We start from the raw sequence: 25,723 nt of genomic DNA, 5'->3' as shown, positions 1-25,723 counted from the left end.
GCGAGGATATATATTATTATATATTACTTTATTATTATAATATATTAATAATATAAAAAACACAAAAAATAAACTTGAATGAATAAGGTATGGTTTGAGTGTGAATCTGGGTCGCATGCGGCACTAAGTTTGTCGCACCCTAGCGACAGAGGGTACCCATGCCCGATGGATCCCCGGCCTATGCCACACGGTCGGGGGCACGGTGCCGGTCCCGCCAACGATAGGCGGCTCCCTTTTGCAGCACGTGGGAGAAGGAGGAGAATGACTGTTAAAAGTATTTTTTGCAAAATCCAATCTTATAGATATGATTTTAACAATTTTTTAATGAAAATCACACACTAATTTAGTCATTTTTTAAGTGCAACATGTTTATTGTAATAAAAAAAATGAACGGCTCCTATGACTCCAAATTTTTAGTGGCAGAAAGACGAGTGTCTTTCTAGAAAACAACTTCACTTAAGACTTGTTTTATATTAGAATAATATTTATAAACATAGTAGAATGTTCACATTTTGTTTAAAATTTGAAGTTTTTGTGAAAAATTTATGAGGCCTGGTTTTTTGTGGATTTTTTTAAGAAAACCCCAACAAATGAAAATCCCAATAATTGCTGCTAAAACCTTGGAAAACCATACCATAATCCAATATAAACCATTGATAATGTACTTATTGAAATGGTTTTTTGGGATAAGATTTTTTTTAAAAAAAAAAAAATCATCCAACATCATTGTCCACGAAAATGCATGCTATTTTCACATTAGTCTCAATGACACATAATGAATGATCACGGGTAGTTTTTAAATCGGCAGTATTTATTTAATGATATGCTTTATTTTTTTGTATTTTGTTTTTTTAATAAAAAGCTTAAAGTCCGATTCTTCGAGTTGACACACTGAGTCATGAGTTAAGAATAGGCGAGAGTAATTGGGTTTTAAGAATTGCTTATTGGTGTAACAACCTGCTAGACTGGAGCGCTTGGTTCGGCAGATCTCAACCCACCCCGCAGCCGTTTTGGCTTTAAATTAAAAAATAATAGAAACTAGGAAAACCATTTATATTGATGACCCTATTTATAAAACCTTAAAGATTCCTCACAATTTTTAATACAAAACTAAATATTTGACGCGTTATAATAAAGGTATGAAATAGTACAATCTGCTGCGTATATTGCATGCTCACTACAGCGAAGAGAGAAAGGATGAGGAGAAACAAAAGAAAGGACGTAGCTGTGGAGGAGGAGTAAAAGAGGAAGAGAAATGTATATTTTGTTTTATTTGGATTTTGAAATATGTTTACTAACACAGAAATAGCTAAAAGAGGAGCTAGAGATATTTTTGATGCCCTAAATCTGGATTTTGGATTTTAACCACGTTTTATATCCAAATGATATTTCCTTTGGTTTTGTACTTAACCATCTCAAATTTGAACCATGACTTTTCGACAATAGGCATGCAGAAGATTTTAAACGCTATTTTAACATAAAAAATACTAATCTAATGCATATATATATATATATGCAGTCAAGAAGCAGGCTTTTCAAGGAAAAGTTGTCAGCTTCCACTCGGAATGAAGGAGGGCCGGTTCATGCGCATGTTAGCCCATTTAAATTAAAGTCCTTTTTTAAAAGACCCATTTTGACCGACCCTAACGGCAGGTACGGACGTAAGAACCTTTGTGTCCTTTAAATATATTAGTCCCCTTAGTCTTGTATTTTAAGAGTGGTACACGGCTGGTTTTGTGAGGACCAAATAAGACAACCTAAAGTTTCGAGGATGATATATCATAAAACATGCATCAATTAGAGAGTGCACGAAAGTTAATTTATAGTCGTGAAAGATAAATGTCTAGGACTTTGATGATCCACTTGACAAATGAAATAATATGTAATTGTTCCTTGAATACGATTCAAGGATTAAAGTAAATTCATAAAACAGTTCCAAAATTGTTATACACAAAACCATTATAATCAGTTTTGTTTGTCAAACAAGTTATAAAGAACTGCTTGGTATTAAAATAAGGTGTTCGTGTTTCATGAATCTATCTCAAAATTATTATTTAAGTAGATTTATAAAACATTTGATTGAACAAGTATGTCATAAATCTATTATAATTTTAAGATAGATTTATAACACACTCACATTAGTTCATAGTGTCAAACGACTCCTAAAGAGATTTGCACTCTTTCAACTAACATACTATGAGAACTATCCTGACTCCTAACATGTCGTTACATCATCCATGGTTATAAATATTCTTTTTTTCTTGGAAAGATACATGAACCACAGCACGTACGTTCGTGTAAGTTGAATCTAAAAAGTATAAATCTGAGAAAAGATGAAGTTCTCAAATACGCAGTTCTCACCACATTTACAATTTGCTCCAAATTAAAATCGAAGGTACGAAATCGATGGCTAGCTCTCTTACAGTTAATGCATGTTTTGTTAGTAGTTCCGGATGATGCTTACCATAAAAAAAAAAAAAAAAGGTTACCCACCAACCGGCCTGACCAGTACCTGCTGTGTCGGCCATGGTTACTGTACTTCGCCAATAATTAACTCCAAGAAAGAAGACGAGCACCCTGAGCAGTGCACCCCGCTGGTGTGACATTTTGTAGTGATGCATTGTACGTTCACCTGGTTGAATGCTTTAGGCGTTGTTTTCTTGCGTTCTAAATGTAAACAGATGGGCCCCGAGTTGGGAATATATTGCCTAACACTCTAAAGATGAAGATGCACGTTACAGGGATAGCGCAGAATAGCATCTGCAATTATGAAACATGGGGCCCTTTCAGTGTACCTTGCGCCACTGCTTCCTTAAGAGGTTTGCTTTAATTATGAAGCGCAAGAGCTAGCTGACACACAGAATTCATGGGGTTTTGGACCTTGTGTGGCCCATCTGATACAAGATCACAACCAGTACAGAGTTTGGTGCTTCGTCTCTTTCTCAATGAAAAAAGAAGAACAACGTTTGGTATGCAAAATTTCACGCCTGCCGCGATCTTAAGAGTTTTTGGCAGATGTCAAAGACTCAAGAAAACGACTGCCCTTCAAGCACGTATGAAGAAATGCTTGAATTTTGCCACAAGGTGATCATCTTCAACTGCTAATCAGCTGACACTCGACAGGGATTGCGCAGCCTCACGTGAATCGTCTTAGCTTGATTTTCATGGGTCTCAGCTCCAATTTTATTTGGCTGTTGAACTTAGAAACAACATTCATAACGTTTCATGTTTTCTGAATTAAGAACATGTGTGCTTTTTGTGTTACAATGCGTCACAATAATGCATCTGAACACATGAGCTATTGTTTAATTCATTTTTCAATATGTGAGCAATACCCATCACAAGTCTGACGATATAACCTGAGGCTTATATCAACATTATATTATGGATGCATCATCTACATTGTAGTAGCTCATTTCTCAGCAATGCCTGATCTCAGCAATGAACAAGACAACTCTGCACATTGGCAGCTCATTATTCACAGGCAACAAAAGAGAGCAGAAGAAGAGAACCAATTAATCATAACACAAGAATAGGAACCAAGAGAAATGGAGAGATGGAAAACACCGGTTCACTCTCAACACAAGCATCATGATCACTTCCCAAAAACCAACATCATATCAAACAAAAATAGACATGATAAACCCTAAGGTTTAACCGAGACAAAGACTAGATTGCAAACCACAACCTAAGATTATTTCCTGTTGCCTCTAAAAATCTCCACACAAGCTCAAAAGAAACTACAACAAAGAAACCTCCGCGACATCTTGTGTCACCGAACTGCATCTATTCCGTCACAGTAGTCTCTGTCGCTACTGCTTCAACAGTTTCCTCACTAGTGGTGGTGGTAACTGCTGGGGCCTCAACCTCTTCAGCAGCAGCAGCAGCTGCTGCTGGCGGGGCTGCTGCTTCCGCCTTTGCCTCAACGACCTCCGTCTCTGTTGCTGCTTCCTCTGCCACCACCGGTGCAGCTTCCGCCTTCTCTTCCACAGCCTCCTCCTCCTTCTTCTCCTCTTCCTCCAGTGCTGCTGGTGTCGCTTCCTCCTCCTTGGTCACCACCTCTGGTTCTGGTTCTGCTTCTGCTTCTGCTTCTGCCGGTGGTTGTGCAGTCTCCTCCACCTTCACTTCCTCAACCGTCTCCTTCTTCTCCTCCTCTGCCACCACTACAGCTTCAGTTGCCTGATCGGCAGCAGCAGCTGGCTCCTCCGCCACTACTTCAGGCGTTGCTTCTTTCTCCTCCACAACTGTGGTCTCCAAGCTGACTGTTTCGGGGGTTGTGGTGGTCTCGACGGCGCCCGCTGCAACCTGCCACCAGTTTCAAAATTTCCGCACGGCATAAGAACACATATATTTCCAATCACATGAACTTTCTTGCTTCTTCTGTTGCTTTGTTCATGGTATGAGAAAGAGAGAGGCATTTCATTCATGGATCATTGTCGGCAGGTTCAACGATCTCAAAGTGAATCGTAAGATTTTAGATTAAGGTGATATATCGAAAGTTCAGTGATCCCAGATGACGATAAAGAAACGGTGTAAAAATGGATCACTACGTGGTTCTGGAGTATCCAAACTAATTTTACACATAACCATGAGAAAGAGAAAGAGAGAGAGAGAGAGAGTTTCACTCGTAGTTCTTTGTTTAAGATTTTGCGATCTCACAATACAGCCTATAAGATTTTAGATTCGTAGTTATGAAAATCAACTTTACACGTAACCAAAAGAGAGCGAGTTCTACTCATAGATCATAGTTGGCAGTTCAAATTAATGATCTCAAAATACATCATATATAAATATTTGAGATCCAAGCGATATGTTGCAAAAGATCAATCGGCCGTCTGAAAATGAAAACGGTGTAAAACTAGCTCAGAACATCATGCAGCAAACCACGATCCTACTTCATTTTCGCCCTCGTAGTCCGCAGATCAGACCATGTAAAAATGGACCAAGTTACAGTGATCTCGATCGTCACTCAATGAACACATCTCATGAACAAACAAATTAAAAAACTAATAAAAGAAACCATAACTAATAACTACACGAATGAGATGAAGGAAGTTAACGCTCTTGAGGTCTCTCTCAAAAAACAGCTTCTTACCTCAACGCTGGCCATGGCAATGAAGATCGACTTCGAGCGGACAGAGGAGATGAAGCGGCAGAGTGAGAGCAGCTGGCGACCGCTGTAAGCTTACAAAGGGGAAAGGCAACGGAAAATGGGACGGATGGAGGAAGAAGATGCACAAGGGCTATTTATATGGAAGGCCTTAGGGTATTTTATTTTTTTATTTATTTCATTTTATGTTTAATTTCTTCTGCCTTTCTGCATTTTAGATTCAGGCTGCCCGCCCAAGCAGACGTGGGAGGAGCCGATTGGTCGACCGCGGGACCCGCATCTTGCCCGGTGAACCGACGTGGAGATCTCTTTTTTGTCGCCGTCCATCGGTGGCCGGTGCGGGACAGCTGGGCGCATGTGGTGTGTGGGGCCCACTGACGGAGCTGGCTGGGTGGCCTGATCTCGACGACACGTCGGATGGAGAACCCTCCGGGGCCCACGTTCCTTGTCATCTTTTGGAAGCATATTTTATATTCTTTTTTTTTTTTTTTCCCTCCTTTCATTAGATTTTCTACTTTTTATTTTTCCAGAATTTATGCGTTGGGTATGTGTTGTAAAGCTAAAAAAGGGAGGGGCTTTTCTGAATGTTTTTTTATTTAAATAGTATTATCCTCCTCCATTATTGCTGCCTCTGTTCTATCTCCCCGACGCGACTTGGAAAAGCATGTATTTGCAATGGATTGGATTGGACATAAATGAGTCTCCTTCATCAAGCCGTCTTAGCTCAGCCGGTAGAGCGCATGGCTTTTAACCATGTGGTCGTGGGTTCGATTCCCACAGACGGCGTCTTCCTTTTTCGACTCGGCTCAGCAGGGTCGTCGCCCACTGCCGGGGGCAACCGAAAGGGTATAAGAGGGAAAATGCGGGGGCACAGGGATCCCCGCGTGAGGAGTATCGTCTGATCTTACACGTGTCGCTCTGACATTAAAGTACGTCTCACGACCACCGCCCCATGTGATGCTGACAAGCGGACGTGCGCCTTGGGAAGGGGGCAACCTCAAAATTCCGAAATTGCCCCGGTGGGCCCGGCTTGGCACTTTTGTTTGTTGATGATTGGACGGGCTTTGCAAATTTTGCGATGGACAGGTTTTTTGGTGAAAGATAACTTGCTATAAAACTTTATTTGCTGTCACATAATTAAAATGATAGAAACGTATAAAAAATATAAATATTTCAAGATTCATGTGGCCTACTGGCATTCTAGCGCTAGTGAGATGGAATTGTCATTTAATGTTTGATATGATTCGCTTTGTTCACTTTGATTTTTGTTTTCTCAACTTACCATAAGATATCTTTTGTATTTCAACTGTTAAGAGTCCCCAAGTCTCAGTCATCAAGAATTTTAATTAGGGAAAGGGTTACACCTTCTTCTATGAAATTCATCCTGCACAGGATTCAACGTTGAAATCTGATACGGTTTCTTCACTCTTCACTTCAAGAGCTCTCACAAAAGCAAAGTGACTTGCAATTGTCATTGCATGAGGTAAGCGTTAAGTTAAAGACCCTGAATCAAGTTTCAAAACCTGACATTCTGTTTTCTGAACTACTTTCAGTGTGCCGGCAAAACATTCTGTTTTCTGAACTACTTTCAGTGTGCCGGCAAAGCCGAGCGAGCCCAAATCGGTCGCTGCTCGGCTCGGCTCGGTCGGACCAGTTTTGATCTGCCGAAATTACATTTTCTGGCTCAGGTTTGGGATGTTGCACCCTACATCCGGTAGGATCCACAATATCTAGTGGGGATCAATGTAGTACGGGTCCAGTTTCAAATGGTGGTTCCACAAAGCATCAATTGATGGAGGGAACATGAATCTACAATCAACGCGCATAAGAAAAGAACCGATACTTTTTAGAAGTTCATTTTGAGACATTTTCAGAAGCACTCTTAAAACTTAGGCAACAGTCGGAAGCACGTCTAACCTTCTCATATTGCAGAAGAAAATGCATGCCTGAGTTGATAAGAAACATCCGCAAGATTGCTTTTGAAATTTTTAATTATTATATTATAATTAAAGATGACTATGCTACCCCCTAAAAAGTCACATAAAAATACCACTTACTTTATTGCTACCATTAGGTTTTCTTGAATAACTTTCTATCGGTAATTGAAAAGAATTATTTGAAATACTAATAGAATACCAAGTTATTAGATACAATCAACTTTGTAGTAGCATTAATTGATTAACAAAGCTACTACAAACAAAGAAACTTCAAGTTTTTTTTATTAAGAGTGTTTTGGTTTTTAAAATCAGTGATACAAAACCTAAGTATCCTTCTAAACAGTATTGAAAATGTCATGTGTGTTCTTCCTTCAGGAGTGCCTTCAAAGTTTTCTTGACAATCTTCTTAGGGATCCACCCATGAGAAGGCACTGTCGTATGAAACGGAGATTCATTCCAATAGTGAGGAACTCAGATTCAGTTTCCATAAGATGGGGAGAGATGAGATTGGAATTTGCCATGAAAATGGCACGACCTCTCTTATTTCTTGCACCCAGTCAACAAGGCATGCGATTTTCCCAGCAGAAACCCGTTTGAAAAGGAAAATGTGGGAAACAGACAGAGGCCTGAGAGTTTTTGCAGTTGGGAAAACTGACTGGCTAGTTTTGATGATGATGGTTTCACTGAACATGAGAAAGAGGCAAACCTTCCAATGAAAGAGAGGCAGTTTCATATTAGAAAGAAACTCAGAGAAAGAGACAACACAGACAGAACTGATAGAAAAAAGAACAGACGGGAGAAAGTGGTCGTACCATGCCAGAATATCCAGTTCATTTCAAGGTACAACAATCTGAGGCCCGTTTCTATACCGCGTCCACTTGCTGGAGGAGACAAGCCTCTGGTGGCTCGGACGATTGTGGACAGGATTCTGTCCAAACATTTTATTTAGCACAATTTCCAGTAGGTCCCATAATGCCGCGTGAAATGTGAAAATTTCTCACACTTTATGGAAAGATGAAAATTTCAATTAATTCATTTCTCTTTTAATGGTAAAAACTTGTCATAAGATTCTGGTGAAAATTCTACACTCTTCTCCTCTCGTCTAAGGGGGCTGGGGTGGAGAAAAACTTAATTATTTTGCTCAAATGGCTTTCGCAAGTGGAGGAGGACTTCATCTTAGAACCACCTTCAACTTCGTCTGAACTTGTTCTCTAACATTGAACTGCAACCAAAATAATTGCCAGTTGCCAGCGTTATAAATAAAGGATTATAAAAGTTTTAGGCTCCTTGTGTTTCTAATTTCATTACCTGCAATTGATTTATTTCTTCATCGGTGAGGGAACGCTCCATCGAACGGTATGCAATTCTGTAGCAGTGACTTGTCATTCCTTTCTTGTTTGTAAAGTTATCAATCAGCTGCACCTGAAAAAAGAAAAAAAATGCATTGTTGGGATCCAGTATCAACTTAAACGCACCTTGTCTCTCAGACCATTTATTGGAAGCCCAGATTCATTTATTTTTCATTGGAATTTTAGGCATACGATCTTTTGTTAAGAGCCAAGAGAGACCTAACGAGAGCAACCTTATTCACAAAATAATCTTGAAGGTACCCATGAAATTTCAGCAATGAATTATATAGGCTACTAGAAGAATATGACAACCACCGAGCCACGATAGAGAAGGACAAAAAAGCACAGGAAACACGACAGTTACTTTTGTGCCCATACAACTAATACTTGAAAGACAAAAACATCCGTTTTGTGTAAAGTGCATACTAATGAGACTGCCCACCTGCAACGCCACTCTCCTAAAAGTAAATTCATATTAGCTGAATTTTGCATTCTCAAAACACAAAATTCCTATGTACAAAAATGTTGGCTTACGGCCAAAAGCTCAAAATCAGAGGAAATATTACGATGTTCTCTTTCATGTGAATACCAGATAAACCCCAAGAATAACAAAGCTTGCTTTTTAAAAAGTTGTCAACTTTCCGTCCATAAGGTTGACAGCATGGTGAAAACTCAAGCGTCTACTCATGCTCTTTATCATCTTCTATACTGATTGCATGATAAAAAAAAAACTATTGCTACTTTAAGGAAGCCACAAGACTGAAATATTGGAAAATAAAACCTAAACAAGGCACTCATAGAGTGGTTACTTTTTTCTTAATCATGCAACAGAAGTAAATAATGCAGGGCATAAGAAAAATGGGAATGGACTGATCTGAGAAAGTACTTTTCTCAAAGTCGCAGCATCAGCACTTCATCATACATTTCTCACTTAGTTTTCAACTAACCAATGAATTGGTAGTCATTTTTCTTGTTGTAAAATAGCTTTTTTCATTCCTATGCCTGTGATTTTCCTAAAATTAGTCATTTGGTAATTGAGGTTCTAATTTTCAGCTATTTTGTTCTCTACAGAAAGGCGAACATTCAGTTGCATTTCAACCGTGCAGTTTATTTGCTGCAAGATAAAACATACTAGCATGCTGAATGATTAAAGCATCTATGCTCCCAGCCTCCCCACAACTCGTTCAATTTGGCTTTATTAATAAAGAAACCTTTAGTGCTTTAGCTATATTCATAACGGTAGTACGTGACCACTGAAGGTCTACTGGGTATAGTGTGTTCGAAATTCGAATTTATCATGAACAGCCTGAAACTCTGGTTCAAATTCTTTCTCAGCATCATAAACTCCAGCCTAGAACCTTTTTTTGGTTGAGTATGAACTTAAACTATTTTTTTACTTTTAAAACATCCCTGCTTTCTTCACATATACTTCTATCCTTATCTTGATACCGAGGAAATCAAACATATAACAAATGAAATGAATCCAACTGATATTTCTAGGGCATCAAAACCTTGATTCAAGTTCTTATAATTTTAATGCTAGACAAACCCTAATCTAGTTTTCATTTGCTGGAGGTACCCCAGTGTTTGCATCCTCGAAATTGATACAGTTGTTAAGATCAGTCCAAACTCCAAAGGACTTCAACTTTGATTTTGAATTGAAGTAATGCATTTACTCAAAATCAAAACAAAATGAAATAAAAACGTCATTTGAAGATATTGGATCATCAACAAGGATGACAAATGAAAAGAGTAACATCAAGAGAAAATCCTGTAAGAAAGCTGAAATATCAGCAGCTAGGGAAACAATGACCTAGAAACAATCGCCAAAATATCTCTAAGATTGCTTGAAATAAATATTGATGTAAACAATTCCAGAAGTTATCTGCATCACAGGATTTACAGAGAATACTGTGCCAAGAAAAGGGAGCCAAGAGCACATTGATCATGTACCTCCTCAACAAGATCACCAGCAATACCTCTGACAACTTCACAAAGATTGTTTTCTGTGAATGAATCGCTGATCCAAAAGCTGATGTCTTTATAACATGGAGGGAACTGTTCCCACATTTTCAAAACAATAATGTGGACTTAGAAGTTAGTTTAGGTTTGAAGCAGCAGAAGAACAAGCTTATAAAAAATCTGGAAACAGTTATCCAGGTGGGAACTAAAAGCACATGCTAATTCTCTAACCATTAAATCAAGTTAAATTTAAGGATACAATAAGAAATAGCTGCTTACCTTAGAGAAAGCCTTGAACTTGACCCCAAGTTTCCCTTCAGAGAACTACAAACATTTCCCAAAAAGAAGCAATGACACAGTTTTTTAATATGCCAAAAGAAGAGGATGCATGCTCGTGCATCAACCACATATAAGAAAACTGAGAAAAAGTAAGCATGATGCTCCTATTTGCAACTAAGAACTTGAGTGGGTGAAGTGCATTTAAGTCCAAGACCTTACAACAGCCAAGAGTGCATGGAGACCAGATACAATGTTCAAGTTAAACAGGAGAATTGCACCAGCTGAGAATCTAGTGCCTTCCATACCTGAGAGGTAAAACGCTTATCTGTTGACCAGAAAAGTCGAATATCTGGTATATCAAACAAAACCATTGCAAGTCTTTCAAGTCCAAGCCCAAAAGCCCACGCAACTTTATCTGTTTGACCACTTCTTCTCAATATTTCTTGCTCAGTTACCCCACAACCCAAAACCTCCATCCACTTTTCCTGACAATGATAAAAATATGAAAATCAGCTACAATGTCAGCTTCTGACCGAGCTTTTAATGTAGACAATGCATATAATAGAATTACAGATCCATGCAGGCAGATTTTTACGTTCAGAGAATTCGTGCAAATATCTTCCTCCAATCAAAGGCATCATGACATAGTGAAAAACATGCACCACTACACAATATAGAATTTATGTGTACATGCATGCATATACACAGACATATAAAGAGAGGGCAAAAGGACCAGATGAACTGGCATGTACAGAGGAGGAATAGTACTATTTTTTGTATCCACTAAATGAGCAGGACAAGTATGGCAGGCATCATCCTGGTATACCCAGAAGTGGCATTGCCACAAAGAAAGCTAATATAAAACAATAATTTCTGGAGTTATATAAGAGTCAGAGAAACCAGCATTTTGATAGAAGTCTGCATAAGAAAATTGTCCATGGAAAATTACAGGGTTGAACAATTTTAGCAACACCTTGGTGTGCATTAAAGTTGTGCCAGAATTTTTCAGATTTAACCGGAATCCTCTTTCACAAGAATGAGCAATTGGAGATAAAATATTCCCCATATGTCATACCTCACTGCATCATTCAGTTCCCCATGGATTTAGATGGTGCATTATTTACCAACATCAACAGAATGACTCATGGAAAGGAGTGTTACATCTGATCTGCATTGTTAAAAACAAATTGGGAGAGGAAAACACAAGGAATAAAATGGAATAAGAGGTGACATCATGGTGTTAGTAACCGGTGATGTGATTTGGATTGGATCCCATTTGGGTCAGACCCAAATGAGGCTATAAATAGGACGAAGGTCTTAGTAGGGAGGCACCTAGTAATTGAAGAATATTTTCTCTTGGAGAAGAGAACCCTAGGGTCTGCATGGGTGAGCTTTGAGGTTTTTATCCGTGTGTGCCTTGCACTTGTAAGCAGCTTGTTAGTTGGTGGCTAACAAATGGTATCAGAGCCGGTTCTGACGGTCCAGTCAGCAAACATTGTAGATGCTCAATTGGAGAAGATGGAAATTTCATCAGCAAGGAGTTACCAAACAACAAAAGGTGTGAACGAGATGTGGGAGACGCTAATAGCAGACTATAGGCAGATGCATCTGATGCTTGAAGAGTTTCTCGATAAGAAACTGACCAATGATGCTCTTTCAGGAAGGTAGGAGGATGGAGACACTGTTTCCCCACTTTGTGTCATGCCACAACAGACGATCGGTCGTGTAAACGAGCACCAAATCAGAGACGACAGCAAGAGTGTTGAAGCTGGAGACAAGTTCTCAAGAGAGGCAGACAAAACAGATGACTACTCTCCATATCAACAAATATGGCACCTGTAAACCACTAGAAATTCAAGAGGCAGGTGGGCTAGAAACCGAGCGATTCTTCATCAACATCCCAGCACATTAGGAGGAGGAGGATCATTTGGCGGGGATTAGAAAACAAGAAATGTGACGCCAACATCTAGGTCCCTTCTAGGCAGAGGATTCCAAGATATGCTCTGTTCAGAGGCCAAAGGTCTAGCACACCAGTTCCTGCAGGTGGTGGAGTGCCAAGAGGAAGAGGCAGAAGGTTGGTGCGAGGGACTAGTTGACCAGCTGTGAAAGCCCCCATGGCCACATATTATGGACACATGGTAAGGAACAAGGCGAGCAAGGGGTGCTACTAACTCAAGGAGAAGGAGTCATGAGATGGGGGTCAGTCGAACAACAATCGTCGGTCTGAATGGAGAGATTTCAACTCTAGAACAAGCAATCGTAGTTTACTCTGAAAATAGGCACGATGGGATTCTCTCCGTCTCCCATGAAGAGGATAAAAGTTTAATACAGGGAGATAGGCTAGAAAACTTGAGTTGGGCTCCTCAGACATCGAAGCATGTAGGGTCCAAAAATGGTGCCCTAGATGACGGCACATCAAAGCGATGGAGTAGAGGAGGTGCCCCTATGGGTATTTGGGAAAAACCCTAGATGATTCCGACAAAATGAAGAGGAAGGATTGTGTGATTAGAGATGAGTGATTTGGCGAACTTAACCATGAAAATACCGACGATGATGGCACACATGCAACAACTAGAAAAGAAGGAACTCTAAAGGCAGCAGGAGGGAGGACGTTGCAGATTGGCTAGGTTGGAAAGATCAATGGAAGGTGCGTATGAAAGAGACGTCTAATCATACAGCAGTGCAAGGCAATCCAAACGGCAAAGACACTTCCGTGCAAGGTCATTTTGGCGCCAACAATCTGCAGCATAATACCCCTGTTCCACCAGTAATTCAGTAGGGCTGCTTGCCATCAATGCAGTAGCTGTTGCGAAAGACGATAGACTTCGACAATGCTAGGAGGAGGGTAATAACAAACTAGATATCGGCCTATCCGCACTCAGCTCGCCATCACAAAAAAATCTAGGTATGCATGGAAGTGGGGGTTACAACTTACAACAAGAGGTACTGCCACTTCAGCCCAACCCTCAGCGGCTCTATGACCTTTTATATCTACTACCCTCCTCCGGACTCTCAAAAGTTTCCCGTGCTCTACTGGTGGCATGGACTCACATGCTCGACTATGAACTTTATGATCAAGTTCGAGGCTCAACGTGCAGATTCTATCAAGGTGTTGCATTAATTGCACAAGATACATCACCAAGAGGTCTAAATGTGGAGGGAGAAACAGACAACAGGCACTTTGGTGTGGGTGCTGGATTTTTTCTTAATGCTACACAAGAGAAATGGAAAAACAGGCGAATGTATGCTGATGTTGTCAATCAGCTGCCTAAGCTTTTGACTAATAATTTTCAACAGCCATTGTTAGGACAAGATATAAGTGATATCTGTAAGAATACAACACCCCTGGTGTTTCGGAGAGGGACGAGGATTGCCACCCTGTTTCCATTCAGCTATAGAGATATGGACCCACGATCTAATGATCACGAGCGATGGGTTGGTGTCCAAGAGTGTGAAGAAGTGTGCCACTTGGCAGTAGTGATGCACAACCAGCTTCGACCATACAACTATATTTTTTTTTTATACATCTCATACAATAGAAAAATGATTTCTTTTAAGATTGATGTTATTATGGATTAACGCTCTACCAAACAAAGTTTCAACCCAGATACAGTTTTTCTTCCTAAGGGAACTTGGTTGCAGTTTGAATTTGGAGTTGACTTTTGCATGGATGACATCTCGGTGATGTCAACAAATGTCTTGATACAAGTTGAAAAGGTGGGGCACTGTTGGAAATGTTGAAGGAAAATTGGCATGTCAAAAAAGCCTCTTTGTCCTCTCTTTCCATGTTATATTGAGTGGTTATCGGAAGGCAGCTACCTTCTTGTCTTCAATTCTTAACAAAATTGTTACTCATAGCAGGACAAATTTAACGACAGAGTGTATAGGAGACTCCCTTGGTATCCATTCCAGAAAACACAGAGGATTGGAGACGTCACTAAAATATCCAAATCCACACTAAGATATGGCCAACTCAGCAAACTACTTATTTTTCTAAAACAGCAGCCAGAGAGTCTCATGAAGTTGATGAGACATAAGACAAGATTGGTCCTGTTAAAAAGTGTGAAGCATCTTCTAGATTTTCTTCTACAGCTAAACTCATGTTCTGCATTAACCTGAAGTGCAGGCTTCCCTTGCAGCTATTCAAATATGACAAAATTGGGAAGCTATGGAACGAAAATTCCATTAATTCAGCTATACGCTGTGCGGACTCGCTGAGACAAGTCCTTACAGTTGGCAATCCACCTGAAAGCAAGCAAGGAACCTTTGATGTTGGCATCCATTTCTCACGCTACACCTTGAGGTCAAGGTGTTTTCAAGGGGGGGTTGTTAGTAATCGGTTATGTGATTTGGACTGGAACCCATTTGGGTCGGACCCAAATAAGGCTATAAATCGGTCGAAGGTCTTATTGGGAGACATCTGATAATTGAAGGTCATTTCCTCTGGGAGGAGAGAACCCTAATCAAGGATTACAGGATTAGGGTCTGCCTGGGTGAGTTTTGAGGTTTTTATCCATGTGTGCCTTGCTCTTGTAAGCAGCTTGTTAGTCGGTCGTTAACACATGGCCATACTGTTTGTTACCAAATAATAAGAGGAACATAGAAAGCTTTAAGGTGCTAATCAAATCTGTGTTCATCAATCTCTATGGAACATAAATCTGGTATGATGGTATCACATTTTTTGCATCAGAAAACATTAATTTCAAACCTGAAAAAATATCTCCAACTCAAATGATGGATTCGTGAAGGGAAAATAGGTGTCGACCCAACGCATTTCAACAGCACCTGAAAATAAGAAAAGGAATTAATTAGCGATGCCCATGAAGCAAATGTGTCATACTAAGATAGGGGTAGAAAACACTAAACAATGTCAAATGGATAAAGGGTATACCAAACAAATGGCGTGCTAAACCTTCAAGACACCTCTTTAAGTCCATTGCTGCATAGCTAGTCCCATCCAAGCCAGATTCTGCCCAATCACCTGGAGAGAAAACACGGACTCCTTCCATCTGCAGAACAGGTGATAGATCATAAAATAAACCAATAACCCACTTCTCCACCCAAAAGTGGCACGAACTAGTACCTGGTGGAAAACAGGGTAATGAGTAGAGTCAATTGAATCCCTGCGATAAACATCTCCAGTAACAAGAAAGTGAGTGTACCCATTTCTAAGCAACTCAGCTTGGTGAGCACTTGTATGGCACCTCAAGACAGTATGAGGATCTATATAGTATGTATCATTGTAGCTCCTGCTGACATGATCAGGAGGAACCAGTACATCATCAAAATTCTGCAGAACATTAGGTCAAATTGATAATGAATATATTAAGAAACAAATCCTTCTCCATAAACATTGAAACTCCTAAAAGAATGTAGGCATTGAACAAGCAAAAAGGAGGATCCATCATCAGCATTCACTCAAAGTATGTAATTTGCTGTCACTTTACAGAACAGGAGCATTATAACACAAGAACATCGGGGCACAAAACCTATTATTCTTTGATTTAAAAAAAAAATGTTGATAAAATGTAAATGTACTGCAATACATTCTCTAAGCCAAACTCATACCAATAGACTATCCACTGAGGCCTTGCATCTAAAATGAATCCAACACATGAGCAGATAATACAAAAGGCATGCTTTACATGTATATGATGAACAAGCTTGCATTGGTTAAATCTTGATGAAAGTATTGGCTTTGACAGTTAAAGACCACATACAGATAACTTTTCCCAATTAACCTTTTAGACTATTTTTAGGACAGCTAAAACACTTAATAAATACTAAGTATTTTAAGGTTTATATGGCTGAGAAAAAACAATGAATAGAACAGAATTGTTAAGCATAACATTATGCCAAGAAACTACTGTTTCTATTATTAGTGGCACCTATGAAGGTCAAGTAAAACAGATCTTGAGAAAAATTTTGGTTAATGAAATAGAAAACGTGGTAAGGGAAGATCCTAACAACAAACTTTTCCACACTACATAATAGATTTCATAATAATGTACATGTCAATTTGATGAACAGATATCAACTTAAATATATGTGTTGCATGAAATATCAACTTAAATTGACCTCTGAGCTTTTCATTCGAATACCTATAGGCTATAGCACTACCTGGATCTGTCCACATCATTTTGTAAATAATATCTTAAATGTCTTGGTGGCTAATGTCCTTAACCTTTCAGTTAGGTGTATCTTGTGTACATATGTCATCCTAAGTCTGCTTCTGCTTCTTGCTTGCTAGAGGTCATATAGTCTCTATGTCCCGAAAACACCATCTTGAATGTTATTGTCTAGAATATTTCCCTCCTAAATGGTCAGCTTCGAACTTCTCACGCATGCCATCCAACACCAGCAGGCTACACCTCAAAGCTTAAACGCACATCCGACCCACTTCTTACCTAGTCAGAGCACCAGAACAAGTTCGATACTGACAATAAATTAGGACCCCAACTGATCCTAGATTCTGGCAAAAAATTGAATGAACAGAACTAGCCTTAAGGAAACCAACTGCGACTAAGCATTATTTCTCCAGCCATCAATGGGCTATCTCCTATACTTCTCAAAGAGGTCAAAACATACCAAGAAGTCCCCTACTGGCTCAAGAAGCAAAAAGTAAGACCCTTCAGTTTCGAAAGCCGAAAATACCCACTTGCATCAAAGCCACCAGAGAAACAAAAGTTGCCTTCCTAGGCAGTCACAGTAACAATGAAACGGAAGAAAGATCAGAAGAAGAAAGAAAGAACGCTCGACCTGCTTGACTGAAACAATGGGGCAGAGATCATCAAACTTAACAAAACGAGACGGGTAATTAGAGTCGAAGTAATCGAAAATCGCATTCTTCAGTATCCCAATCGGGTGCGTGTCCCTCCGGTGCAGCTGCAACCCGATCTTCGAGAATATGGTGTCGGGGACGTTGTTTCCCGGATCGTCCTCTCTCACCACATCTACAACGAACGAACTAAAACCCGTCATCAAAAACTTCGAAGCAAATAACCCAGAAACTACAAAAGAATTCCACGAAGGGACACGTTCAGCGAAGTGGGCACTTACCACTTTTCTCAATTTTGACACCACCAACCTCCAGGAGGGAGACCACCGTCGCCGTAGCTTTGTTGCGGTGACCTTTGCTCGCAGAGAGGGATGAGGAGGAGAAGGGGAAGGCATGACTGCGCTTGTTGAAGAGGAAGAGGGAGGATGGCTTGGCGAAGAAGATGGGTTTACAGAGAATGGAATGAGCGAGCGACATAGTCGCCGGAACTCGTCGAAGTCCGACCCGGATAAGGAACAGGGCGGCTGGTGGTGACCCTGCTTCGACTCTTCTTCTTCACATTTTCAATGGCGTTTTGGATTTCGTTTTGGTGGCAGAGGAAGGAGTGAACCGAGGAGGGGTGGGCTCGCGCACCTGGGCCTGGTGGGTCAGGAGACTCTGCACCCAGTCCCTGCTGGTTGTCCTCGGTAAAGCTCACCTCCGTCCAGTTCAGTGAGCAGTTGTGGTCTAGGCTGCATTAGATGCCTAAATGGAGCCTGTGGACCGGATTTGTGTATATGCAAATTCGTCAGTCTCACTGAAATCTTACTCTCTAACTAATAATATAACTGATGGTATAATTGATGGTCGATCTTCGAAACTAGGCGATATAAACTATTTAGTAAACTGAATCAATTCATGATATCCATAGTATCAGGTTGGGATTCAGAAACTCAAGCATAAACCAAACTCAAGCACTTTCTTCTCAATTTTTACACTTTGAATCTTAGTTTAGTGAAGTATAAAACTAATTTCAACAAATAAAACTACATTTTTTTATATTTAAATCTGTCTTTTAAACATTTTGCTCTACATTGAGAGAGAGAGAAAGAAGTTATTCGATTCTTACTTTGTATCAACTTCATCGTCAAGGTTTCGTGGTGTACCGCTTTCTTATTGAGGGGACTTGAACGACAAATATTAGCATCAATTTGGCAGCTTTCAAGTGGAATACAACTCCGGATCTGATATTCAATTGTCACTCAAATTGGATTTCAATTTCTTGCTCTAAATCCGACAACCAATGCAAGTAAACTTCAATGATTCAAACCAATTTCATGGACAAATTTATTTTCATTTATGTATGTTCAAACAAGGTCTGTTGGATCAGATGCCTGGTTAAATCCACTTCATTCTGTGATCGGATTCTGGTTGGTTCAAGTTTGAACTAAATCAAAATCCAAAATATAAACAATAATGAAATAATAGCCCCTGCTGCAAATTCACTCCGGTTTGTAGACATCCCACGGATATCGTCAGGCCAAAGTACAGCAACTAACGTTAGGCATGTAATCCTACTAGATTCAGTTTTATTTTTCCTCAATCTAATCTAACTGTAGTCGAGCCCACTCCAGCTTGACTCAAACTCGCTCGGTTAAGCTCAACTTTAACTCGATTAGTTAGTTAAATGAATCAAAACAAGTCGAGCTTAACACAATTGATATCAAACTCAACTCAATTAAACTCGAGTAAGCTCGTTTAATCTAAGTTGTATTTGCTTTGCTCAATTTTCAAACTTAAAACTAAGAAAAGAGATATGGCCAAATGGGGAGTTGGCAAATGAGCTTAAATGAGTGGAGCTCGAGCCACCCACGACTCGGTCTATCGAGTCAATCTCGAGCAGACCTTGTTGAACTTGACTCGAGTTCGAGCCGAGCAAGATCTGAGCTGGGTTGAGCTCAAGCTAACGGCTCTTATACAGCCCCTACCTGTGCGTTGACTGGATCGAACAGATTCAGACTCGCATACGGATTCATTCAAATCAGAATGTACCAACTCCAAATAATTACTTGAACTCGATACAAAAAAGCAGTACTGTAGATGCTGTCAACTTTCAAATTGAAAACACCAAACACTGGGATGTAATTGATTGAGATTATGACTGTCAGAAAGCCAAGGTTTTCACATTAGGTCTTTCAACGAATACCGGGCCTGCTACCTTGGAATCATATATCATACATCAACTCATTAGTCTATGTTTTTAATGTTTCTCGTCATGCTCTACTACCTTTAATAAATTATCAGACACCATGAATGTGAAAGTTAAATTGAGCATCAAGCTCACACTTAAGCTGGCTCCCTGAAACCTTTAGGGGCACTTGAATGACACTTCAAAATCCAGAATATCTAGATAAATCAGGTTTTTTTAGGTGCCTTGAAAACTGGGTTTGAAGAAAACCCAATTTTGATGAAACTTGGTTTTGTAAAACAAACAACTCAACTTTTTGTAAAACTCGTTAAAAAAACTTGGTTTTCATAAAACCATGGTCTTAGAAAACCGGGTTAGATGAGGGTGTCATCCAAACGCTGCCTAAAGTTCTCGATTGAGGCAATCGGAGTTATCAACTCATAAAGCATATATTTTCATGTCATGTTTTCACTGACTTTCAGTTTTACAAAAAGTTTGCCAACTTATTCTCTTTACTGCAGCACGGCGACAAAAACAATCTATATTCGGTACTCCCAAATTTGTTGAAGGTTGGATCCAAAGCAAATCCAGTACAACAATCCTCAAACTAGATTTGATTAGTTCATAAAATCCCATGCGTGAAATTCTTGGATGGTGCACCACATTGTCTTACCAGTGTTGGACATTATTCAGAATATATACTTCGCTTGTGTGGGCAGTTGCCTGCACCTGTCCCATGATCTTTCTTTATTTTGACATAGATGCTTTCAAATATTTACTTATTTATAAGGACCGGTGTTTCTTAAGAAATGAAAATTTCTGAAACGGTGCTTCTCGACCAAAAATTTCTGGCTCCGCCACTGGACTTCACTACTCGAGCGCGCCCCGACCGCTTTCTAATGAGAAAAAATAGATACAAGCCAAAGTTGATTTGATTACAAAATGCACAATAGGTCAGTCCAAAATCGGATTAGGTACACAAGACACAGACAAAATCATCAAACCAGATTCGAACCACTTGCAACCCCACCTACATAAACGTAGCTTGAGGACATGACCACATTAAGTACTAAGCCCGAGAAAGTCCGTGGCGCCCACACAGGTCACATTAAACCTTAGTGCATGTCCTCACCTCAATGCTCTTTGACTCTCCCCAAAGTTAGGTATACCTAATGGCACCTATTATCTAATGTAATTGATCTTGCTCAGTTTTAGACAAACACTGGCTTTTGAATGGGAAAACTCCACATGAAGCCCTTCTATAAGTTTGCATTATCAGTGTCACGGGCCGACAGGACGACTGTACAGACACGACACAAGGGAACAATCAGGTTCTTTTTGTTAAATCGCCGTTTACAAGTTTCAAAATGATTTATTAGTGAAATGCAGAATGTGTCTTTCTTGGCTACCCACTTAGTCAAAAGGTTTCTAAGGAAAAGATGTTGGCTTTTGATCACACCTTTTCCCCTATAACAAGGAATCTATGTGACAACTGCACATTATACGTTGCTTCACTAGTAATGATGCTGTTCCTATGTATGATTTCCTATATGAGCTTGAAAGTTATTTGAGCACTATACTGCCATAGGGTTACCAAAATATTTTTGTAAGTTAAAGTTGAATCTTGTATCATTTTGTTGCCTCTTTTTAATCACCTCCATTTTCATGACCATCAACTATTCAAATTTGGCATCACAAACTCGATACTTCTAATGAATTGAAACCTGCCCAAGTAGTTAATAAATCAGTCTAGATACATTTGTGCTGTTAGCTCATCTGGTTGATATTCATAGATTCAAACACAAACATGTGTTCAAATGTGTGTGCGAATATGTAAGAGCTGAAATCTTCTAGCCATCTTGCTCTTTCTAATCACAATGCAATGCATTGAATTGGTATGCTGTGGGAGGCTAGAGGAAAGAGAAATCGACAAATTCTATACACAGACATACACAAACATAGGGGCAGTTTTTTTGTTGGGAGGGCCAAGTAGTATTTTCAAAATTTGTATGGAGGCTGAGTAATATTTTTCAAAATTTCTACATAAACCGTATTAAATTTTTTCGAAAATATAGCTATAATGGGAAACATCTAAAGGGTGAACAGTGGGTCCAGCTACTCGAGCTTGACTCATTAAAGCTTGGCTCGTGAACGAGCTCGAGCCAAATCATTTGCTTAACGAGTCGAGCTCGAGTTCATGAGTCGACTCATTCAAATAATTGAGTTGAGTTCGAGTTCAACTCTTAACTACAGAGTCGAGCTCGATCCTTAATCGAGTTTGTCGAGTCTTAATCAAGTCGATATATTCAAACGAATTTACGAGTTTGTCGACACTTAATCGAATCGAGCTCGAGCTCAACACGTAACGATGAATATCAATTCTATTCAAATGAGTTTGTCGAGCTTTAATTGAGTCCAGCCCGAATTCAACACGTAACTACCGAGTCAAGCTCGAAGTTTCATTGGTCGCACCGAGCTCAAGCTGATTGAACTTAGGCTGAACGGGGCTCGTGTTCACTCCTAAAAACATATCTTTTACTCGTCACCCGAGCAGCTTTGGTAAAAAAAAAAACCTCCCCAACAACCTTGGTGAAAAAACAAACAGATTTGGATGTGACAGCATAATGTGATTAGATTTGAAACTGTATCTCAGGCAGAAAACAATGTACAAGCAAGGGTGCTCGCTCACACACACAGAGCACGAACGGACGCACGCATTTATTGCTCATTTGCATGCACATGGATGACCTAAGCATTGGTCAATTCTGTTTTCAATGGAATGGTAGTATGCGCAGAGAGGAAAGTCTACAGAAAACACCATTTTTGGACTCTGAACTGCGCGCTTGAGGTACTGCATCAAATGATCTGACTTTTTTCTTTTTGAGATTATTATATTCTATTTGTCAAATTTCATAGTTGGTCGATTAAACAAACTAAATCCCCAGGATATCGAATTTATTATGCCAATTAGCTTGCTGTTCATTGTTCATCATCAACTACATGTTATATAACTCATACATTTAAAAAATAACATAAACATTGATATAATATATATATATATATATATATATATATATATATATATATATATATATATATATCCATTTATTGATAGGAAAATCGTTTTGACGTTGTTTTTTAAATATTACGTACGATGAAGCAATTAAATATCATACTAATTAATGGACCTGGTTTCCGAAACAGGAAGCATGAAGTGACTCACAATGAATCTTACTAGTTATTTAAGCTTAAACGAGTCAACGAACGAGCTTGATGCAATTGAGTTGGGTTAGAGTCAATAACTCAACTGGCATGAGAGGCCTAGTCTAGGCTTGTTGGATTTTGAAACTGATCATCAGTTTGATTTTTATTGGGCATTATTTTTTTTATAATGTGTTCAATTATCATGAATGTTACATTATTTTTCTAAAACTGCAAATTATAAATGTGTAATGCTTTTCACTCTCTCTTATTAGAAGCAGCTTTATATCTCCAAAATAAAGAAACTTCATTTATTTTATTAAGGATGAGTAGTTTATTTCACCGAATCCCACTGCCTCCCCCTTTCCACCTCGGTGCCCTTCCCTTGGTGAGTTCAAAAATTCAAACATGAGTCCCTTTAAGAGGTGGGCTACTTTCTCGCGCTACCACTTCTCTAGATAAAAACCGAGAAACTTGTTTTGGGTATCACAAGGCAATTTAACCCAATCTGATCACTTTTCATCTCTAAACTTTCTAAAGCCTACGGGGCAGGGCAACAAGAAGTAATTCGATTTCTAATCAACTAATGAAACCTCGAGCTGCTCCAACATATCTCAATAGAAGCAACTCGAGTTTGACTCTACAGTTGAGTGTGATGGTCGACTCAATTAAAGTTCGACAAACTCGTTTAAATATATATAGTCATAAACTATTAGTTTGCCATAAATTGAGCTCGTTGTTGCTACTTTATTTATATACAATGATCAAGTTCCTGTGCTTTTCTCCTTTTAAGCCAAAAAAAAAAACTACAGAGAGAGAGAGAGAGAGAGAGAGAGAGAAATTGGCCAATATCCAAACCACGTGCAAACGGAACAGCAAACTCAAAAAAGGCAGGCTTCAAAAACCATTACTTTAGCCATCTTCCCTTTCTTTCCTTCCCCCCTCGGCTTGTTCAAAGCCAAACTAAAGTCTCTCACGCTTTTCTCTCTTCTTTTGCAAGACAACCACCGGCCTCCTTTTTCGAAAAACGACCGCATCTGGCCCTTCCAATTCCATTCTCAAAAGAGAAAGACGAGCAACATAATAATCATATCAACTCCACATCAAAAATCAATCGAAGCACACAGAGAGAGAGAGAGAGAGAGAGAGAGAGATTATAAAAAAACCATTAAACATAATTTCAAGCTTGTTTTTGTATTACATTCTTTCGCCTGATATATTCTTCTTGAACGAAGAAAGCAGACAGAGGTGGAATCGCACTTCTAGCATCATCATCCTCCATTCCTTTTCTTAAATGCTTCTGCGAAAAGGAAGGCGTACGTAGGGGGAATCCCACTCCTACCAACATCATCATCCACCACACAAAACCACACAGATATCTAGAGAGAGAAAGACTTCAAAGCAAGCTTGCGAACTGATCAATAAGTATACAGCCGACCAGCATACGATAAATACATGCAATATGTAGTCTTCTACGTATGGCACGAGATGAAAACACCATCATCGTCATCATGCATGGATCATGGACGGGAGGGAAGCCATCGCTCTTCAATAGCATATGCGGCGGCGTCGAAACATGGAGGAGATGAAGCTCAGGAGCTTGAGCTGCATGTGCCACGACAACATCATCATCATTCGTCAACGTCATCAACATCATTAGCATGCCATGCGAGAGTTATGATATGATGATGGCTATGACAGAATGAAGTACTCCGCAGAAGAGGATAGAGGGAGAGGGTAGACCGTACCCGCCGACGACGGTTTTTGCGGAGAAGCTCAGAGGGAATCTTGTAAAGATCTTCGTCGACGGCTTTCGGAGCCCTCACCGGCGCCGGAATCGGGCTCGTCGCAACGTGGCAGACTCGCCCCTGCTTCCACGTCTCCGTAACGTTCTGCACCCGCTTCACCCTTCCGCTCCCCTGTCACACGGCCGGGAAAAAAAAAGAAAAAAAAAACCCAGACAACAGCGGCTCAGACCAAACCATTCCCAGAACCGTGGGAGCTAAGAGATAAGATCTTTCCGGCGGAGTATGCTCAGCACGTCTTAAGGAGGAGATCGAGAAAACGAGTTTGAAGCAAAAGCATGGAAGCGGTGGCGGGGGGAAGAAGAAAAACAAATGGAGTTTACCTTGAAACGGTAGATGGTGGGGACAGGGGCATAGAGGTCCCAAACAGGCTCATCGGCGGGGAGCTTCCGTTGAAGGCCGGCCTGTCTGGCCGACTCGAAGTACTGAGTGATGGGCATGTTGCCGTTCATGTCCCAATCGCCGAACGCCGGAAACTGATGCATGTGAATGTCCTGAGAACAAACACAGTCAGTGACACAGAGAGAGAAAGAGAGAAAGAGCTGCGAAAGAGTTCTATGCGTACCTCCATCAGGAAAGAGAGGGGTTGGAATTGGGGAAGGGAAAGGGGGGCGCTGTCTTATAGAGAAGAAGAAGATAGAACTTTCAGAGCAGAGAGAGAGGGGGGGATGGAAGAGATGAAGTTAAAAAAGAGGGCGAAAGGGAAGGGCTTTCATTTTCTCTACTGGTTGTCTCCCCTTTTCTTGCTTTTCTCAGACTTCAGTGTGGACATTAACTCTCCCTCTCTCTGTCTTGGTGTTGAAGCATTCGCTTTTCCTCGGGCAACGTGGAGGCGAGCGGTGCGTGAAACTACGGGTCGGAGAGGGGTTCCTTCTGAGTCGCCGCCTTTTGTACCACCCCAACGGCCGGCCCGCCGGCCGTCTGTCGTCCGTCCGTCCGGCTCTATTGGATTCATTTTGTGTTGTTTAGTTTAGTTTGAGATCCATGATTTGTGTAGTTGGATTCAGGTTGACCCGGATTCATGTTTGGATCCATAGATTTACTTTAAAAGGTGTTGGTCTCATTTGTTAGTAGATTCGGAAGTTTGAAATAAAATCTTTTAATTTCTTGTCGTTTTAATTTGTTTTCCTGTCTT

At 40.0% G+C, this 25,723-nt stretch overlaps 3 protein-coding genes and 1 non-coding gene across 4 annotated transcripts; 1 reads left to right on the top strand and 3 right to left on the bottom strand.

Annotated features, from left to right (window-relative positions):
• Positions 1-3,570: 3,570 nt before the first annotated feature.
• Positions 3,571-5,252, bottom strand: LOC116249760 (uncharacterized). Its single transcript, XM_031623014.2, has 2 exons — positions 5,096-5,252; positions 3,571-4,305 (listed from the first exon to the last, which is right to left on the bottom strand). Exons 1-2 carry the CDS (start codon positions 5,108-5,110, stop codon positions 3,787-3,789), a joined length of 534 nt encoding a protein of 177 aa, XP_031478874.1. The 5' UTR covers positions 5,111-5,252; the 3' UTR covers positions 3,571-3,786.
• A 571-nt stretch (positions 5,253-5,823) lies between these two features.
• Positions 5,824-5,896, top strand: TRNAK-UUU (transfer RNA lysine (anticodon UUU)). Its single transcript has one exon. It is a non-coding gene; the product is annotated as a tRNA-Lys (tRNA).
• A 2,172-nt stretch (positions 5,897-8,068) lies between these two features.
• Positions 8,069-18,126, bottom strand: LOC116251640 (phenylalanine--tRNA ligase, chloroplastic/mitochondrial). Its single transcript, XM_031626020.2, has 10 exons — positions 17,697-18,126; positions 17,397-17,590; positions 15,721-15,927; positions 15,529-15,646; positions 15,346-15,422; positions 10,943-11,122; positions 10,638-10,682; positions 10,350-10,454; positions 8,356-8,469; positions 8,069-8,269 (listed from the first exon to the last, which is right to left on the bottom strand). The coding sequence occupies exons 1-10, from the start codon at positions 17,890-17,892 to the stop codon at positions 8,219-8,221; spliced, it is 1,287 nt and encodes a 428-aa protein (XP_031481880.1). The 5' UTR covers positions 17,893-18,126; the 3' UTR covers positions 8,069-8,218.
• A 5,811-nt stretch (positions 18,127-23,937) lies between these two features.
• LOC116250946 (uncharacterized) lies at positions 23,938-25,486 on the bottom strand. Its single transcript, XM_031624951.2, has 4 exons — positions 25,154-25,486; positions 24,912-25,082; positions 24,532-24,702; positions 23,938-24,388 (listed from the first exon to the last, which is right to left on the bottom strand). Exons 1-4 carry the CDS (start codon positions 25,157-25,159, stop codon positions 24,332-24,334), a joined length of 405 nt encoding a protein of 134 aa, XP_031480811.1. The 5' UTR covers positions 25,160-25,486; the 3' UTR covers positions 23,938-24,331.
• Between the last annotated feature and the right edge of the window lie 237 nt (positions 25,487-25,723).

The sequence above is a fragment of the Nymphaea colorata genome, chromosome 3 (assembly GCF_008831285.2).
Source record: "Nymphaea colorata isolate Beijing-Zhang1983 chromosome 3, ASM883128v2, whole genome shotgun sequence".
In the NCBI taxonomy this organism is placed as follows: Eukaryota; Viridiplantae; Streptophyta; class Magnoliopsida; order Nymphaeales; family Nymphaeaceae; genus Nymphaea; species Nymphaea colorata.
The sequence above is the reverse complement of the archived record's forward strand: the minus strand, read 5'-3'. Positions and strand labels throughout refer to the sequence as shown.